This window comes from Bombyx mori, chromosome 1 (genome assembly GCF_030269925.1).
Source record: "Bombyx mori chromosome 1, ASM3026992v2".
NCBI classification, from domain to species: Eukaryota; Metazoa; Arthropoda; class Insecta; order Lepidoptera; family Bombycidae; genus Bombyx; species Bombyx mori.
Genome location: NC_085107.1, coordinates 8,749,338 through 8,765,684, shown reverse-complemented (window position 1 = coordinate 8,765,684; position 16,347 = coordinate 8,749,338). Strand labels below are relative to the sequence as shown.

The window sequence follows — 16,347 nt, the reverse complement described above, 5'->3', positions numbered from 1 at the left end:
AGGATAATACACCCTGAGCAAAAAACAAATGAATCAGAGAAATTATTAAGCCATTTCTTTTAAATAAATTAGCCTGTTCTTTTCATTAATGTTTTTCTTAACATTAACTAACAAGTAAATAAGTATTTAATAACAGTTTAATAAATATAGACTTGTATATTTCAAATAGCATTTTATTATCTATTTATTTGCCATCAATCTACTTACACTACATTTACAAATTAATTTTTATACAATTGCACTAAATACCAATATATTTGGTGTGTCTGCCTGAAGCCAAGACTTGATTTTTGTCTTTGTTCCGAACTTCAACTTCGAGGAATGCAATTTTTTTTCCAGTTTTACGAGTTTTGGCCTCTACTTCAATATTGTCTCCTTCTTTGGCTGCACTGTAGAAACTAAAAACAAAATTTTCATCAAAGCTTTCCTTGTCTTAAAGATCAAAGTGCTATTATTTGTAGGAGCCAAACCTTAAACTTAAGTCTATGGAAACTCCTCGTGTATCAACATTTTCATTTGTTGTTAAAGCATATGTTGAGATGGCATCTACTAAATGTGCAATGAATCCACCATGTAGTGTGCCTCTTTGATTAAGGTGTTCAGGTCCCACTTGGAACTCAGTCACCATGCTCCCGTTACCACAGCTAGTTACCTTAAGCTGCAAATTATTTCACAAATAATTTCAGAACTGATCAGCAGAGATGCTAACTTTAATAGTTATTATGAAAAAAGGTAATGAAGTTGAGACTTTTCCTTTAATTGTAGTGAGCTAGTTGTAAACCAATTGTAAGCAGTAGGTCAACAATAGGTTTGGAGTATTCATTTCATGCTAAATTTGTTAACCTCTTCAACAAGTAATTAATATCAATTTCCAAACTTGAACACAGAATATAAAAATCCGTAATGTAAAGTTGCAGGAAAAATATATAAATTTTGCTGTTTTTTAATGAAAATGCTTGATTTTATCAATCTATAATATTAATTGTCTAGTTGAATAGGTTGACATGTGCAAGTTTCAATTCGAAATAATATTAAATAATGGAACTTGTACTATGGCTTACTTTTCTGAGATTTTGATCAAAACCTTTAGTGGCAGCTATAGTTTTCGTAAATAGCTCTGCAATCTTTATACCTTTGGTACCCATGGTAAATTTATTCAAGTACAATAATTTATCAATAGATATGTACCAGACGCAATGACGATTGCAGCGTTTAGAATATATGGAAGACTCATTTCATTACACAAATCTACTTACATAAATTAAACATTGAAATGTCAATAATATACTGATGCGCCCTGCAAACGATCAAATTTTTTGTCAAATTTTACGGTTTGCCAAATTATTTGACAGTATGCCGTTTGTCAAACAGTCTACGTGTTTGACATGTTTTAAGGAAATCTTGATTGACGGCTTGTTTCACAAACAAGTTTGAACGTGTATGGGGGTGTTCGTCAAACAAGATCTCAGTCATTGCTCGACACGACGTCTCGTTGCGGCTAGGAGAAAATCGAATCTACGGGTAAGGTAACAAACTTGTTTGATATTTTATTTGATCGTTTAAGCTATTGTTTGATGAAAACGTAAAGTTTGACAAACAGATTTGTCAAGCCAATTTGATCGCTTACAGGAAGCTTTAAAAGCCTAAAGCATTAAATCAAGCAGCCTTTGCTTTATAAATGACAATGACAGGAAACCTGTCATAAAACCAAATAGTGATTAGAGATGGGATAAATTCAATGTAGTAGGAAACCTACTATATAGGTCTATGGATAAATTGCATAATGTTGGTCATTGTGGAATAAATATTATGATAAATTAAGCCACTTGCTTTTATGATTACATATCATACTATCATAATAATATGTATAAATTTAAGTTTTATCAAATTTAAGTTTACTGGTTATTGTAAGCACCAGTTTGTCTCTGTTTTTCCTGCCAATGTGTCCGGGGTACTCTAAGAGTAGTATTTGCTTGAGGTAGATGTAGATGCGTTAGGTACTCACGAGACCAGGCTGTTTCGGCCGCTATCTGCATTTCGTCGCCCGACCACCACCGCATTAGCTGCGACCAGGACAATTCGGAGCACACGAGGTGATCTAAGAAGGTCGTGGCTGAGTCGCGCGCTCTCTTTACTCTACCATGCTAGCATCAGGAGGATGGTTCGATGCGTCGGCGGCTGCGGTCTGCGTAGCCATCGTCGCTGTCGTAGTCGAACGTACTGTGAAAGAGCAAACCGTCGTCGCTGATCCTCGACGATCGCCTCGCTGATCCGTCCGTCGGGCGTCCTCGGGGTAGTGCCACGAGTCTGTATGTAGTGTTTACTGCGGAAACCCTCCTACTCTGCTCGGGATCTGACCTCGGACGGGGATTGGACGTCGGGTGAGAGAATGAAAGGAGAGTTTTTTGGTGGGTAGGGCCTTAAAACATCCTTGGGACCACGGTTTGCTCATTACTAATTTAATCTTATAACCAGCTTATCTTAGATTTTCTTATTTACAATCTTCAAGAATCCTTATCCTCCAGAGACCTTAATATAATTTTCGGAAGAAGAAGCAGGAGAGAACAGATAAAATTTTGAAATTTAGCATTAATGAAAACTATCTTAATAAATACACGATCAGATTTTCGACTGGTTGAAAACAGGTAAACGCATTCTTCTCAGGAAAGACGGACATTCCGCGGACTTTCCTGCAGAGCTTCATTGTTGTTGGCGGGCAAACTGCTCGAACTTATCCTGACGAATCGCATCTCTCATTGTCCCACACTTGTCAAAGTCTTACTTTGTATTTTATACCTCGCTATGCTGTGTTTCAAGGAGGTACTAGAATGTTACATGGTGTCCTGTTACTTCCGGTAAGTGCTTAGGTGTTATTTTGAGGACCGATCGGTGACTTAGACCAGATATGTTGATCTAGTGCATCGTTAGAGGTTTTCGTGTGAAAGTCCTTCCGCAAGTCGGTGCTTGGGGTACACAGTGATGCTTAGGTAACCCCTGGCACTACTTAGTCAGGTCATAAGTATTGTCACACAGTAAAAACTTTTCTTTTAGAATGCTGGCCACAAAAAAGTTTATTGAATTCGAATTTCGAATTGTTCATGAAAATAAAAATGTATACTTTTAGAATTTTACTCATTTTTAAATATGAAGTGGACGCTTAAAGAAGACCGCGTTGCAGTTATTGCGTTGCATCGTTGCGGTTATGCGCCAATTCAAATTTTTAACATACTGAAAATTTTGAATATAACCAAAAGATTCGTTTATCGTACCATCAAACGATACAATTAAGACTCTAGTGTAGATGACAGGTCAAGAAGTGGTCGCCCTCGGTCTGTTAAGACTCCAGCAGTGATAAAAGCTGTGAAGGCGCGAATTCAAAGAAATCCCAAACGTAAGCAGAAACTGTTGGCCCTTCAGATGGGGTTAAGCAGAACCACGGTGAAAAGGGTGTTAAATGAAGACTTAGGGCTTCGGGCATATCGAAGAAAAACAGGACACCGTTTGAATGCTCGTCTAATGGACCTGAGACTGAAGAGATGCCGCGCTTTGTTAAAGCGGTACGCGGGAAAAAAATATCGGGAAATTCTTTTTTCGGATGAAAAAAATTTTACCATAGAAGAGAGCTACAACAAACAAAATGATAAGGTGTACGCACACAGTAGTGAAGAAGCGAGCAACCGTATTCCGCGTGTCCAACGAGGTCATTTTTCATCCTCGCTCATGGTATGGTTGGGAGTTTCTTATTGGGGCTTAACAGAGGTACATTTTTGTGAGAAAGGTGTAAAAACGAATGCAGTTGTGTATCAAAATACAGTCCTGACGAACCTTGTGGAACCTGTTTCTCATACCATGTTCAATAACAGGCACTGGGTATTCCAACAAGATTCGGCGCCAGCTCGTAGAGCGAAGAGCACACAAGACTGGCTGGCGGCGCGTGAAATCGACTTCATCCGGCACGAAGACTGGCCCTCCTCCAGTCCAGATTTGAATCCGTTAGATTACAAGATATGGCAACACTTGGAGGAAAAGGCGTGCTCAAAGCCTCATCCCAATTTGGAGTCACTCAACACATCCTTGATTAAGGCAGCCGCCGATATTGACATGGACCTCGTTCGTGCTGCGATAGACGACTGGCCGCGCAGATTGAAGGCCTGTATTCAAAATCACGGAGGTCATTTTGAATAAACTTTAGTGTCATAAAAATCTATGTTTTGTTAAGTTCATTTTGGTATATGAATGGTTACATAATGAATAAACTTGTTTCACTTATTTTACATTAAACATGTGACAGAATTTATGACCTGACTAGGTATATATTCATTGACCTTTGAATGCAATACTGCGCGAAACATTCACCCCGTCTTTGATACGCTTTCCTTCTTCTGTCTCTACCCTATACAATAATATATACTATCTTAATTTATCCTTAAAGTTTTTAACTCATTTTAACATAAGAAGTCGAAATCTCATTTGTTTTTTATTTGTTGCCTCGCTGAGTAGTTACCATCGCTCGTCAACATCAACAATGCCAAGAAAGGACTCAGCCAAACCACTGCTTTAAAATTATATTCTATTCTATTATATTCTATTATATATAATTTCTATATTCTAACCGGTTCAAATATTTGTTCATTACGCGTGTCTACTGTGTGGCTGAAATGGAAGCTCACAATACCTAGATAGTTTTGAAATAATTCACAAATATTAACCTAACGTATTTTTTCTTCCTACCTATACTGATAGCCTTGAGAGGCTATTTCAGCTTCTCTTTGACGTGTAGGTGAACTCACGGAGCTTAAGCCGGAGTGTCGCTAACACTGGCCCTAGCAAGAGCAGTGCTTCGCAAAATCTACAACCGGATCGGAAACACGACCCACTGAAAAGATCCGGCGAGAAACTTAGTGGGCTGTGTCTATAGGTTAATTTACTCGTCGAGCCCTTCGTCGCAGACTACGGGTTCGGCGAGGACGGTGACCGGTGCTTGAGGTACCTACCTAAAAGTACCGTTAAAGGATCGGGAGGATCCGTAATGACGTGTTTAGGGTCCCATACCCTGGGCCAGGAAGGTCAAGTACCTGGGCGTTACCCTGGATGCATCGATGACATTCCGCCCGCATATAAAATCAGTCCGTGACCGTGCCGCGTTTATTCTCGGTAGACTCTACCCCATGATCTGTAAGCGGAGTAAAATGTCCCTTCGGAACAAGGTGACACTTTACAAAACTTGCATAAGGCCCGTCATGACTTACGCGAGTGTGGTGTTCGCTCACGCGGCCCGCACACACATAGACACCCTCCAATCCCTACAATCCCGCTTTTGCAGGTTAGCTGTCGGGGCTCCGTGGTTCGTGAGGAACGTTGACCTACACGACGACCTGGGCCTCGAATCAATTCGGAAATACATGAAGTCAGCGTCGGAACGATACTTCTATAAGGCTATGCGTCATGATAATCGCCTTATCGTTGTCGCCGCTGACTACTCCCCGAATCCTGATCATGCAGGAGCCAGTCACCGTCGACGCCCTAGACACGTCCTTACGGATCCATCAGATCCAATAACCTTTGCATTAGATGCCTTCAGCTCTAATACTAGGGGCAGGCTTAGGGACCCCGGTAACCGTACTCGTCGAACTCGACAAAGAGGTCGACGTGCAACCTAACCCATGCATCAGCCCGCTGAGTTTCTCGCCGGATCTTCTCAGCGGGTCGCGATTCCGATCCGGTAGTAGATTCATTCGCGAAACAATTGCTCTTGAGTTGTTAGGTCTCCTTCGGAGGCGCTCGGGCAGTTGTTAGCAAATCCCACCCCTCTTGGCTGAGCCTTTGCTCGCCCACCTGTCCTGGTGAAACTGGAAAGGCCTTCGGACCACCAGTAAACTTTCAATCATAAAAAAAAAAAAGAACGTGTTTAGGGCGACGTTGACTGTTTACTATTCGGTTCACAGGATAGGGTATGACTAACATCCTTAGAGTATAGACACTCCGACAAACGGATCCATATTGGCAATGAATGCACGAAGCTGCCTTCAAAGGCTTAAATTTAACTAAATTAAATTAATCTTAATTGAACTAAATTGAATTTGCCTCATTCGGATGCTTCGATCGTTTACCCTGAACCATTTTCCGAGAGAAACTATGATATTATGAAAAAGTTATGTTATAGAAAATCTAAAATGAAAATAAATCATTCTTATCAAGTTATTTTGGAAAAAATATCATTCTTATCAAGGGTTTTGACGCTGTAGATTTTAATTTTTAATTTTCGAAATTTTATGCGGGGCGTACTATTATTAGCATACATTTCACAAAATTTCTATTTTCTCACAGGCAGTATATTTCGTAGAGTAGATCTATATAATAATATAAAATAACATGTTTTATTAATATCCAATAAGATGTTTTATTCATTGTTTAGTTATGAGATAAAATTATTAATTGAAAATAATTAAAACGGTATCACGTTAGCCCTTTTCGCGGATGATACGGCTATCTACCAATCGAGTAGGAAGATGTCCATAGACCCAACACACCGAGTTTCTCGCCAGATCTTCTGAGTGGATCGCGATTACGATCCGATGGTAGATTCTGCGAAGCACTGCTCTTGCTAGGGCCAGTCTTAGCAAATTCTTTCAGATTGAGCCCATGAGCTCACCTATCCACCCGTGGAAAGCTGGAATAGCCCCTTATGCTACTAGTGAATAGGTAGGGGAAGAAAGCTTTCACGTTTATTTGAAAAATCTGCTGTTAGTCAGTAGGCTTTTGCATTTTTTTTACAAGGCGTATTCCCGTAAATAATAATAAAGTAACACAATTCATCACAGAGTTCGTATTTATGAAGATATTATGCGCTGTTATTAGTATATAGTAAGCAAAGCTACATATTTGAATACTTTACCGTGATTTGTAAATTAAACCAATAACATAAAACTATGTAGCTACACCTTTTTTAAATTTAGCAGCGGCTTCAAACAGAATTGAAAAAGAGAAAAAACGGTGTAGGTAATCCTTTGGTTGTTAGTGATTGTGATTCTGAGAATAGTCCATTAGATTTGGGAAAAATTGTTCACGTAAGTTTGTTCGGCAGTTCATTTGGTTCCATGAATTTATATTCGTATATTCATTCAGTCTGGCTTGGAGTCTAAGCTTGCTGACAGCAGTTTTTTTTATTAGAACTTGGCTTATCCTGATGGCGTCACTTTATGTGAACTTAACGTGTCCTGCAAAAGATGTATATTTTTTTAGGAAGGAAGGGCGAGTAAATGTTCAACCAGGAGAGATGGGATTTGCTATTAGCTGCCCGAGCGCGAAAGGAGACCTAAAAACTCAAGGGCAGCTGCTTAGCGAATGAATCTACCACCGGACAGAAATTGCGACCGGCTGAGAAGACCCGGCGAGAAACTCAGCGGGCTGATGCATGGGTTAGGTTGCACGTCGAACTCTTTGCCGAGTTCGACAAGTACGAGTACCAGAGTTCATAAGCCTGCTCCTAGTATTAGAGTTGAATGCGTCTAGTGTTGAGGTTAATGGATCTGATGGATCCCTAAGGACGTGTCTAGAACATCGACGGGGACTAGCTCCTGCGTGTCTAGAAGTCGGGGAGTCGGGGTCAGTGACGGTAACAATAAGGCGATTACCATAATGCATAGCCTTATCAAAGTACCGTTGCCACGCTAACTTCAGTGCTCCGACGGCTAACCTGCAAAAACGGGATTGTAGGGTTTCGAGGGTGTCTATGCGTGTGCGGGTTGCGTGAGCGAACAACACGCCTGCGTTTGTCATGACGGGTCTTATGCAAGTTTTGTAAAGTGTCACCTTATTCTGAAGGGATATTTTACTCCGCTTGCAAATTATGGGTTATGTCTGCCGAGAATAAACGCGGCGCGGTCGCGGACAGACTTTATGTATGGGCGGAATGTTATGGATGCATCCAGGGTGACTCCTAGGTATATGTGCTTCCTCGCTCAGGGTATGAGTTGGCCGAAGAGGGTGATCTGGGTTGTGAGATTTCTACGCCTAAAGCAGGAGGAGATAGGGGTTGAGTTCCCCATTAGAAAGAGCACCGCTGTGTTTTTCGCTGGGTTGATATTGATGCGCCATTTCCGGAAAGATGCCGTTCATCATAGCGGCATCGAATGCCAACTATATGATGTGTTGGGCGGGTGATAGTTTGATAACGTGGTACAAAATGTTATGTATGTTAGTTAGTCTGATTCTCCGAACTTTCCGTAATGCAATGTATTTCGAATGAGTAATCGTGGATATAAACTGACCGGTTCTTACATGGAAGTGAATACGTAACTCTTCGTAACGAATCCGGTCGTGACCGAAACGTAGTTTCAAAATTAATTACATTAAACATCAATCACATTAAACACAACAGGTGTTCGGATACAAATATCTGGCAGAGCCAAGCCATGCCGAGTTTATCAGTAGTTTCAGTAGATTTAATCTTTTCTTAATCCCACTTAAAAAGGGCATTGTAGCATTAGCATTTTTGTGTGTCAACTATATTTATCTAGTTTCACGTGAGTTTTCTTTCTTTCGTTTCGTGGTATTAAAGTATTTAAAAAACAAGATTACTTAGAAGAAAAGAGGCATGAGTTCAAGATGCTAATGATTTCGACCTCAAATCTGAAGGTGGAAGAAGGGTCGCTGTATCTTAAACATGTAGTGGACTGTAGGATTAGGATGGGCAAGGAACTTGATAAATAAACTCGCGAGGATTGCACGTATAAATTTTTTATATTTTGGAAATTTTATAAATCGCGTACAATAGCACGGAAAAAGGAGAATGACAAATCTAAGACATTCCAAAATTTAAAATTCAAATGTAATGTCAAAAACCACAACTACAACAATAAAAAAGGTTTTATACCAATTTGTTGGGTTTCCAACAAAACAATACATGTAATTGTAATGTAATATATGTAAAAAAGATGGGAGGGTGATTGCATTTATATCAATAAAATTTTGTATAATATAATATATTTGTAAGTGAATATTTGCATTTTGATCTATTTATGTCGCGTTCTTAAATCTATTGGTATCATTTAATAATGTCACTACCAATCGTTATTTTGACATTATGTCTCTACGAATTTAATTACATCACTTTACCTTATACAAATTTGTACACAATATCCTTATTGCAATACTTGCTTATTGCATTACCTAAAATTAAGTTTTGTTATTTTTCTCTGAGCTCATCGCGGACTTCAAACAGTTTTGCTCGTTTTATATTTCGATTCACTGGGAGCTGACGTATTGAGAGTGCGAACGGGTTGGTACCATCATTTTGGCTATATTTGCCACAGTCATTTCAAATTATATATTTGAGACTTAGATCTTGTTTCTCACGCAATATGATGGCATTAACAATGTGTTTTTTATGCGCACCGGCTACCACTTAAAACCCGATGGACCGTAAGATAATCGCGCCATTTAGCTGAACGAACTAGGACATGGAATATTAAATTAAGTTCATTACAGGTGCAAGTTCGTGACTGGCGAGTGTATGACAATGGCCAAATTGTTACATAACAAAATAAGTCGATGCTCAGCACATAGCAGTGCGCGTGACATGTAACACGTCCAATTACACTTTTGATGAATAGTCGTCACCTGCAAGCCATATACAATTTTAGGAAGCATTTCATTTGTTGACTAAACTATTTGTTTACACTTATTTACGCTTATTATTATTATTATTATTACATTTATTTATATTTACGCTTACACTTTTTTTTATGATTGTATGATTACTGTGGGCCCGGAGCCCTTTCCAGTTTCACCAGAACAGGTGGGCGAGCAAAGGTTCAGCCAGGAGGGATGGGATTTGCTAACAGCTGCCCGAGCGCCTCCGAAGGAGACCTAGCAACTCAAGAACACTTTTGTACGGGCATGTCACAATGTGAATACAGCCGCCCGTCTTGAGGCAGAGGCTGAAGTTTCAATTGCTGGAATAACAACATTAATAATAAGGGCATTCTATATTCTATAAGCAATTAATTTCTGTTTCGTATGTTTGATCCTTTATGTCTAGTATGTTTCGTGATTTTTATTATACTATTTTATTTCTTCCTTCCTAATATGTACACATACAAAATGAGTTGAAGATAGGGAGAAGACAAGTAAAAAACAATTATAAACTTTTCAATTTTTCGAAAAAATCGAATTGATTGATTCCATTCGATCGAATATGAATCATTAGGCTGTGAGTAGCCATCGATTCTCAAGGACATCAGTAAAAATCGAGTATGTAGCTGAGCCGCTGCATAGGACTTTTTTAAACCACATTAGAACCATACATGTCACAGTGCTCATAGTACACACACGGTCTGACGAAAGTTCATGTCAGAGCAAATTCTCAGTAAACGTATTTTAAAAATATCTATAATGATTGTTGCACAATGCTACTCATTCCATCGAGCTAGTCTAAAATTACTATTTAGTCAGTACATCACTATTTTTAAAATAACCGGAAATATCAAATTACAGTGCGAACAGGTTATTATTGTAGATCTAATATTACTTATAACTTGTACACATGAATTAATATTTTATTGAAATCCACGTATCGTTTCGGATTACCATACATTTTGCTGTTCTTGCAAGAACACGGCACAAAGTAGATCGTGCAAATTTAAAACAACGGGAGCATTATGATTGTTCCCTTTAGACTTATCACAATTCCTCGTACCTAAATGCAAAGTCTCAATTCCGAGAGTAAGCATCCCGTTCCGAACTGATTGCAAAAGTGAATACTAAGCATTTTAAATACACATATAATTCTTAAAGAGATATTTGAATATGTTGATTTCAATTGTGAGGTTTTCAATTACGTATAATTGTGTTGTGGCTCTCTTCATATTGGTTCTTAAACTATTTAAATGATTATTTCATAACTGTTTAAAAATTCCAAGTAATACATAATTCAAGTATTAATGTAGTAAATTGTAGTAGATGACGTACATATATAGTCGCGTCTTGTTTGTAATAATGGAAGAAATGACAGGATGCTTTTTTTCTTACCTAAGCTGATAGATACCCTTGAGAGGCTATTTCAGCGTAACCTTAACTAGTAGGTGAGTTCACGGGGCTCAAACCTGACGACGTTGCTAACACGAACTCTAGCAAGAGCCGTGCTTCGCAGAATCTACCACCAGATCGGAAACGCGACCCACTGAGAAGATCCGGCGAGAAACTCAGTGGGCTGTGTCTGAGAGTTAATTTACTCGTCGAGCCCTTTAGCGACGGGTTCGACGAGAACGATGACCGGTGCTTGAGGTACCTAAAAGCATCGTTAGTGGATCCGGAAGATCCGAAATTACGTGTTTGGGGCGACGTCGACTGCTTTCCATTCTGTCCGCAGGATCGGGAATGTAGTTGCCGGCGGTAGTAACTATGCCCCCCCTCGTAGGCCCCTCAGGCCGACTCGCGGCGTTCGATGATGACGAAAAAGCAGAGCTGCTGGCCGATACATTGCAAACCCAGTGCACGCCCAGCACTCAATCCGTGGACCCTGTTCATGTAGAATTAGTAGACAGTGAGGTAGAACGCAGAGCCTCCTTGCCACCCTCTGATGCGTTACCACCCGTCACCCCGATGGAAGTTAAAGACTTGATCAAAGACCTACGTCCTCGCAAGGCTCCCGGTTCCGACGGTATATCCAACCGCGTTATTAAACTTCTACCCGTCCAACTCATCGTGATGTTGGCATCTATTTTCAATGCCGCTATGGCGAACTGTATCTTTCCCGCGGTGTGGAAAGAAGCGGACGTTATCGGCATACATAAACCCGGTAAACCAAAAAATCATCCGACGAGCTACCGCCCGATTAGCCTCCTCATGTCTCTAGGCAAACTGTATGAGCGTCTGCTCTACAAACGCCTCAGAGACTTCGTCTCATCCAAGGGCATTCTTATCGATGAACAATTCGGATTCCGTACAAATCACTCATGCGTTCAACAGGTGCACCGCCTCACGGAGCACATTCTTGTGGGGCTTAATCGACCAAAACCGTTATACACGGGAGCTCTCTTCTTCGACGTCGCAAAAGCGTTCGACAAAGTCTGGCACAATGGTTTGATTTTCAAACTATTCAACATGGGCGTGCCGGATAGTCTCGTGCTCATCATACGGGACTTCTTGTCGAACCGCTCTTTTCGATATCGAGTCGAGGGAACCCGCTCCTCCCCACGACCTCTCACAGCTGGAGTCCCGCAAGGCTCTGTCCTCTCACCCCTCCTATTTAGCTTATTCGTCAACGATATTCCCCGGTCGCCGCCGACCCATTTAGCTTTATTCGCCGACGACACGACTGTTTACTATTCTAGTAGAAATAAGTCCCTAATCGCGAAGAAGCTTCAGAGCGCAGCCCTAGCCCTAGGACAGTGGTTCCGAAAATGGCGCATAGACATCAACCCAGCGAAAAGTACTGCGGTGCTATTTCAGAGGGGAAGCTCCACACGGATTTCCTCCCGGATTAGGAGGAGGAATCTCACACCCCCGATTACTCTCTTTAGACAACCCATACCCTGGGCCAGGAAGGTCAAGTACCTGGGCGTTACCCTGGATGCATCGATGACATTCCGCCCGCATATAAAATCAGTCCGTGACCGTGCCGCGTTTATTCTCGGTAGACTCTACCCCATGATCTGTAAGCGGAGTAAAATGTCCCTTCGGAACAAGGTGACACTTTACAAAACTTGCATAAGGCCCGTCATGACTTACGCGAGTGTGGTGTTCGCTCACGCGGCCCGCACACACATAGACACCCTCCAATCCCTACAATCCCGCTTTTGCAGGTTAGCTGTCGGGGCTCCGTGGTTCGTGAGGAACGTTGACCTACACGACGACCTGGGCCTCGAATCAATTCGGAAATACATGAAGTCAGCGTCGGAACGATACTTCGATAAGGCTATGCGTCATGATAATCGCCTTATCGTTGCCGCCGCTGACTACTCCCCGAATCCTGATCATGCAGGAGCCAGTCACCGTCGACGCCCTAGACACGTCCTTACGGATCCATCAGATCCAATAACCTTTGCATTAGATGCCTTCAGCTCTAATACTAGGGGCAGGCTTAGGGACCCCGGTAACCGTACTCGTCGAACTCGACAAAGAGGTCGACGTGCAACCTAACCCATGCATCAGCCCGCTGAGTTTCTCGCCGGATCTTCTCAGCGGGTCGCGATTCCGATCCGGTAGTAGATTCATTCGCGAAACAATTGCTCTTGAGTTGTTAGGTCTCCTTCGGAGGCGCTCGGGCAGTTGTTAGCAAATCCCACCCCTCTTGGCTGAGCCTTTGCTCGCCCACCTGTCCTGGTGAAACTGGAAAGGCCTTCGGGCCACCAGTAAACTTTCAATCATAAAAAAAGTAGTTGCCGGCAGCCACGATGAGAGGGTCTCGTGTCGTGCCCCCTTACCGTATTACCGAAGTGGACAGCCTACATTGCGAAACTTCGAATGTAAACTAATTAACTTTTAACGAATTTATTACACGATTACTAAACACATACCAAGTATAGATATAATATTATAAGATTATATTAGTAACATTAAATTAAATTTTATAGTATTAATTACTCATAAAATGTCCAGTCAAAATTTTTATTTGTTATAAATACAATGTTAAAAATACAATTCTTGCACGGCTTAATCTAGATAACGAGCTGAAAACAACTCACTCAGCAGTTATTATTTCTATTCATATTGAGATATCGACCATAAGCATTAAAGTGAGTGTCAGTTATCACACAGGGTCGTCTGTGGGCTGCGAAAAAAGGAAAATAAATCAGTTACTTCGTTACTTACTGCTCAGTACAGTTCGTACAATCACAAATTTGTCGTTTTTTTTTTATGATTGAAGGGTTACTGGTGGCCCGGAGGCCTTTCCAGTTTCACCAGGACAGGTGGGCGAGCAAGGCTCAGCCAGAAGGGGTGGGATTTGCTAACAGCTACTCGAGCGCCTCCGAAGGAGACCTAACAACTCAAGAGCAGCTGCTTCGCGAATGAATCTACTACCGGATCGGAATCCGCGACCCGCTGCGAAGATCCGGCGAGAAACTCAGCGAGCTGATTCATGGGTTAGGTTGCACGGCGAACTCTTTGTCGAGTTCGACGAGTACGGTTACCGGGGTCCCTAAGCCTGCTCCTAGTGTTAGAGCTGAAGGCGTCTAATGCAAAGGTTATTGGATCTGATGGATCCGTAAGAACGTGTCTAGGGGTGGTCGATTTTATTTCGTCCTATTTTTCATGCCACTGCTATATGTTTAAAATATTATTAACAATAGCGAGTTAAGAATCCTTCTTAAGTTCTTCTACCTATATAATAAAAAAGTGAACTTGATTGCGTAACTCATCATCAATATCATGATAATCAGCAATAGCGAGTATTGCTTTGTTTATGTATTGCTTGTTGTTACTTGTCACTTCTAACAGAGTGCGCATGAATTTTGATAACATTCTTATATAAAACAAACTAGGGCCGACTATGTAACTTATTTAACACGCTAAATGTCATTGGACTGTGACGTCATGTGTACCAAAAACACTATTTTACGTATTGCGAAAAATAATTTGGCAATTTGAATGCGTCAGAGAATCCTTTAATTTAATGACTTCTCACAAACCTTAAGCCTAGTGAGTTCCGTCAATGTTGTATTTATCATTTTAGGTAATTTTCTTACAGCTTATCTACCTAAATGTTTTTTTTTAAATATCATTCTGTTTCAATCGAGATCCTTTTCGCTAACGTTATAAAGTTTGACGAGTTTTTGTCATGTACATTCCCTTGGCCAATACCTTTTTTGATCACAAGTTTTAATCACCGAAACGTCAACCCACGTGAAGGTAGCTAATATCTCGTAATTCGTGTCTGAAATCTGTAAGGTACTTGTGAAAGTAATAATGTTTTTTAAGATATATTGATATAAAATGCTAACAAATTCGAATACTTATCTTATTACGTTTATTACGTATTATTATTGCGTTTTGATAAATACAACTTGTCTCCAAATCACACCATAGACGAATGAACGAAATAAAATGTCTTTTTTTTTTAATTTTTCGGAGTTTGGCAGGTAAGGCCGCAGAGTTTCCAGTAACATTATTTCCACGCGGAGCCTGGTCTCCTACTCCGATGTGGCCGGTAGCCCATTTCCCGCCGCATGCCCCGGAAGCGATGCAGCACCGGTCGCCAGGCGGTTCGCATGGCAATCGTGGTTCCATAATGTTTACTTCCATGACGATTTTCTTGGGAAAGTAGTTGCAGTGGTTTCCCCTTGCCTTCTGCACCAGACTTTTTGAGGTTATTTGAACCCCAAGGCCTCTGAAGTCTCTTCTGACTTATGTCCATTACGTATTAAAAAAAATTCTTTCTTTTCCCGCATGATTTTCGACGTTTACGAGACGTTACAATATTTCGAAACACGGATATTAATATCTATATTATTATTCATCATTGTGTAATGTACAAAATAACCTAAACATTAACAATAATATTTACGTCAAGATCTCAGAAAATATTATCATGAACTATGTTAATTAACGTAACTTGCATCTCGAGAGCTCATTACCCACTCTTGTTTTGTACACATACATTTTAATATCAATGCATGCTAGAACGCACTAGTTATGTCTAAAGTTATTATCCGGTGTTGCATAAGGTATCGCTAAACTTAGCTAAAGGCAATTTAAGTGGGCGGTGGGACGCAGATCGAGAAAGTGATTCGACCTGTTTTGCTGAAGAGCTTCCGTGAGTTCCGTATACGGCCACTATAAACACAGGAGTATTATATCAATATTATGTGTTTTTTTAGGCAGCTCACACAAGTGTAGGTTCTAAGCAATCTTCTCACCTGAAAATATTTTAACTATTATTGCCTAGTGTGCTTAGTGCGAGTTTTTTAACGTTCTCGTTAGCGTAAAAGTTAGCTCATATTTCTATGGTATGAGATCGTTTGCCTACGTTTGCCGTTAGGGGCGCTGCCGTTGATGATCGTTTGCCTACGTTTGCCAACTGCATACAAAATTGGGTTGAGTTTTACGCTATCGAAAACGTTAAAAAATTCGCACTAAGCACACTGATATGTGAACGATCTCGCGGCCTACTTTGTGCGTAGACCTTACAGGAGTCCATATACTCATAACGTTATAATAAATGCCGTCGGGCAACATGAAACATGAGCTCGAAGTATCCGCTGTAATTCGAAAAGTATTAAAAAAAAATTAAACAGAAGAATTTACGAAGCGGACTAAGTATTTTAGCTTCGTCGAACATTTATGGGTTGAACTATTGTCGCAGGACCGCGTACGGGTAGATCCCATTCACTCCCATTCAACGAG

At 40.7% G+C, this 16,347-nt stretch overlaps 1 protein-coding gene, 1 long non-coding RNA gene and 1 other non-coding gene across 3 annotated transcripts; 2 read left to right on the top strand and 1 right to left on the bottom strand.

The window, feature by feature from the left end:
- Window positions 1–165: 165 nt before the first annotated feature.
- Window positions 166–1,244, bottom strand: LOC733047 (thioesterase superfamily member 2). The gene is given in 3 exon segments (NM_001047039.1): window positions 166–398; window positions 471–658; window positions 1,062–1,244. Coding segments are annotated over 3 exon segments (429 nt in total). The 5' UTR covers window positions 1,146–1,244; the 3' UTR covers window positions 166–241.
- A 6,539-nt stretch (window positions 1,245–7,783) lies between these two features.
- Window positions 7,784–7,852, top strand: Mir2822-1 (microRNA mir-2822-1). Its single transcript, NR_107410.1, has one exon. It is a non-coding gene; the product is annotated as a microRNA mir-2822-1 (primary transcript).
- A 1,096-nt stretch (window positions 7,853–8,948) lies between these two features.
- LOC134199780 (uncharacterized) lies at window positions 8,949–9,729 on the top strand. The gene is made up of 2 exons (XR_009974402.1): window positions 8,949–9,280; window positions 9,490–9,729. It is a non-coding gene; the product is annotated as an uncharacterized LOC134199780 (long non-coding RNA).
- The last annotated feature ends 6,618 nt before the right edge of the window (window positions 9,730–16,347 follow it).